Here is a 2500-nt window from a genome sequence, read left to right as displayed (position 1 = left end):
CCCTCTCTCTCTCTTTCTCTTGCTCTTTCTCTTTCCTTTTCCCTGATTATATCTTTGCTTCTCGGTATTTTTTTCTCTATCTTCTCCACTTCCTATCCCTCTACCTTTCTCTTTATTTATCTATTTATACATGCATATATATATATATATATATATATATATATATATATATATATATATATATATATATATATATATATATATATATATATATATATATATATATATATTTATATATATATAATATATATTTATATATATATATATATATTATATATATATATATAATATATATTTATATATATATAATATATATTTATATATATATATATATATATATATATATATATATATATATATATATTTCTCTCTCTCTATCTATTTATCTGGTTGTCTATTTATCTCTATATCTCCCCTTCTCCCTCCCTCCCTTCCCCTCCTTCCCACGCCTCGCTATCTCTCTCCTTGTCTACCTACCTTTCACCGTCGTAAGAACATAGAGGATAGATTTAAAGCGCCCTTATAATTGCACCCAAATAGCCGAGCTCCGTACCACCCGCACGCCCCCGGACCACGAGGCATCCCGCCCTCATTCCGAGAAGCGCATCGCGGGCGGCCTGGAAGCGCTACCGAAGCCTCCAAGCATAGAGACTCCCGCGCCCGCCCGCCCGACCGCCCGCCCACCCACCCACTTCTCCGTCGGTCCTTCGGGGGGGGGGGGGTTATGCTTTTTCTTGTTATTCTCGCCGTCTTCGTCGTCTTCGTTTTCATTTTCTTTTGTTTTTTCTTGTTGTTATTATTTTTTGCTTTCTTCTTTTTCTTCTTCCTCTTTCCTTCTTCTTTTCTTCTTATTCTGCTTCTCCTCCTTCTCTTCTTCCTTCTTTTCTTCTTCTTCTTCTCTTTCTTCATCTTTTTTTCTTCATTTTCTAATTCTAATGTTCTCTTCGTCTTCTTTTTCTTCTTCTTCTTCTTCCTCTTCTTCTTCTTCTTCTTCTTCTTCTTCCTCTTCTTCTTCTTCTTCTTCTTCTTCTTTTTTATCTCCTCCTCCTCCTCCTCCTCTTCTTCCCTTGTCACGGAAACTTTCGGGGTCTTGCAGAGGAGAAAGATAGATGGTGGTGGTGGCGGAGATGGTGATGGGGATGATGGAGATAATTGGTGGTGATGGTTGGTAGTGGAGAAAGATGAAGGAGGAAAAAGCACCTCACTTTACCTCCCGCCGTGTGTGTGTTGGGCGTGGAGGGTGCTTGTGAGTGTGTGTGTGTGTGTGTGTGTGTGTGTGTGTGTGTGTGTGTGCGCCTTTATTTCCTCCAGGCTTCCGATCGCTCTAGGTGCTTGCCCGCTTGCTTGCTGAGTTGGTGGGTCGTCGCCCCTGCCCCGCCCTCCTCCTTCGCCTTCCCCTTTCCCTTCCCCGTTGACGCCCCTCCCCTCTCTTCCACTCTCTTCCCCCTTCCCTATTCCCTATCATCTTCCCCTTCATTTTCCCCATCATCTTCCCCTTCCCTCTCCCTCTGCAACGTCTCTCCTCCCCTTCCTCCCACCCTCTCCCCTCCCTCCCTTCCCTCTCTCCCCCATCCCCCAACTCTGTCACCCCCCCCCCATTTGACTCATTCGCGAAGGGGCGCCGCCCTTTGAGAAATACCCGCTCTGGCGTGGCCGCCGGCTGGAGTCGTTAGCTTTTTTCGAAAAGGAGGAGTTTTTCTCTTCTTTTTCGTTTTCTTCGTATTTCTCCTTGTCTTTTCTTGTTCTTGTTTTCTCCTTGTTATTCTTTTCTCTTTCTTAACTTATTATTATTATTATTGTTAGTATTATCATCATTGTCATCATCATCACAATGATTATTATTTTCTTTATTGCTTTGTCTTCTTTTATTTTTTTCTTCATTTTTTGTCGTCTTGTACTTCCTCTTCTTCTTCCTTCGTTTTCCTTTTCATTTCTTTTCTATTTTCTTCTCTCCCTCATCTTCCTTTTCTTACTTTTGCGTGTGCTTTTTTAGTCCCTTCCCTGACAGAAACAAACAAACAAGCAAAATAGCCTTTCTGTTTTCTTGAACGGTTTGTTCCCCAAACGCGGTCGCCAGGAGAGTCGTCCAAGAGGTTCATCCTAAAGGGTCGTTCAAGAGAGAATGCCCAAGAGAGAGTCAGTGGACAAGAGCGTCGCCTGAGAGAGTCATCCAAGAGAGAGTCGTCTATAAGAGTCGTCTGAGGGAGACGTCTAAAAGATTCGTCCAAAAGAAGTTATCCTAGAGAAGTCGTCCAAGAGAGAGAGTCTCCCAAAAGAGTCGTCTAGGAGAGTCGTCCAAAAGACCCGTCCAAGAGAGTCTTCCAAAAGAGTTGCCCAGGAGAAGTCGTCCAAGAGAGAGTCTTCCAAAATAGTCGTCCAAGAGAGAGATTTCCAAAATAGTCGTCCAAGAGTCTCCCAGAGAGAGTCACCCAAAATTTGTCAAAGAGAGATTCTCCCAAAAAGTTTGCCCAAGAGAAGTCGTCCAAGAGAGAGCCATCAA

At 42.6% G+C, this 2500-nt stretch overlaps 1 protein-coding gene across 1 annotated transcript in view; it reads left to right on the top strand.

Moving 5' to 3' along the window:
• LOC138859493 (serine/arginine-rich splicing factor 4-like) overlaps positions 1-2500 on the top strand; it is a 44787-nt gene that overhangs the window by 42105 nt on the left and 182 nt on the right. The window contains exons 2-4 of the mRNA XM_070114918.1: positions 541-702; positions 2078-2196; positions 2401-2500. The exon at positions 2401-2500 is cut by the window's right edge and continues 182 nt beyond it. Coding sequence (XP_069971019.1) covers positions 541-702; positions 2078-2196; positions 2401-2500 — 381 coding nt within the window. The remainder of the gene's footprint in view (positions 1-540; positions 703-2077; positions 2197-2400) is intronic.

This window comes from Penaeus vannamei, chromosome 36 (genome assembly GCF_042767895.1).
Source record: "Penaeus vannamei isolate JL-2024 chromosome 36, ASM4276789v1, whole genome shotgun sequence".
NCBI lineage: Eukaryota > Metazoa > Arthropoda > Malacostraca > Decapoda > Penaeidae > Penaeus > Penaeus vannamei.
The sequence above is the reverse complement of the archived record's forward strand: the minus strand, read 5'-3'. Positions and strand labels throughout refer to the sequence as shown.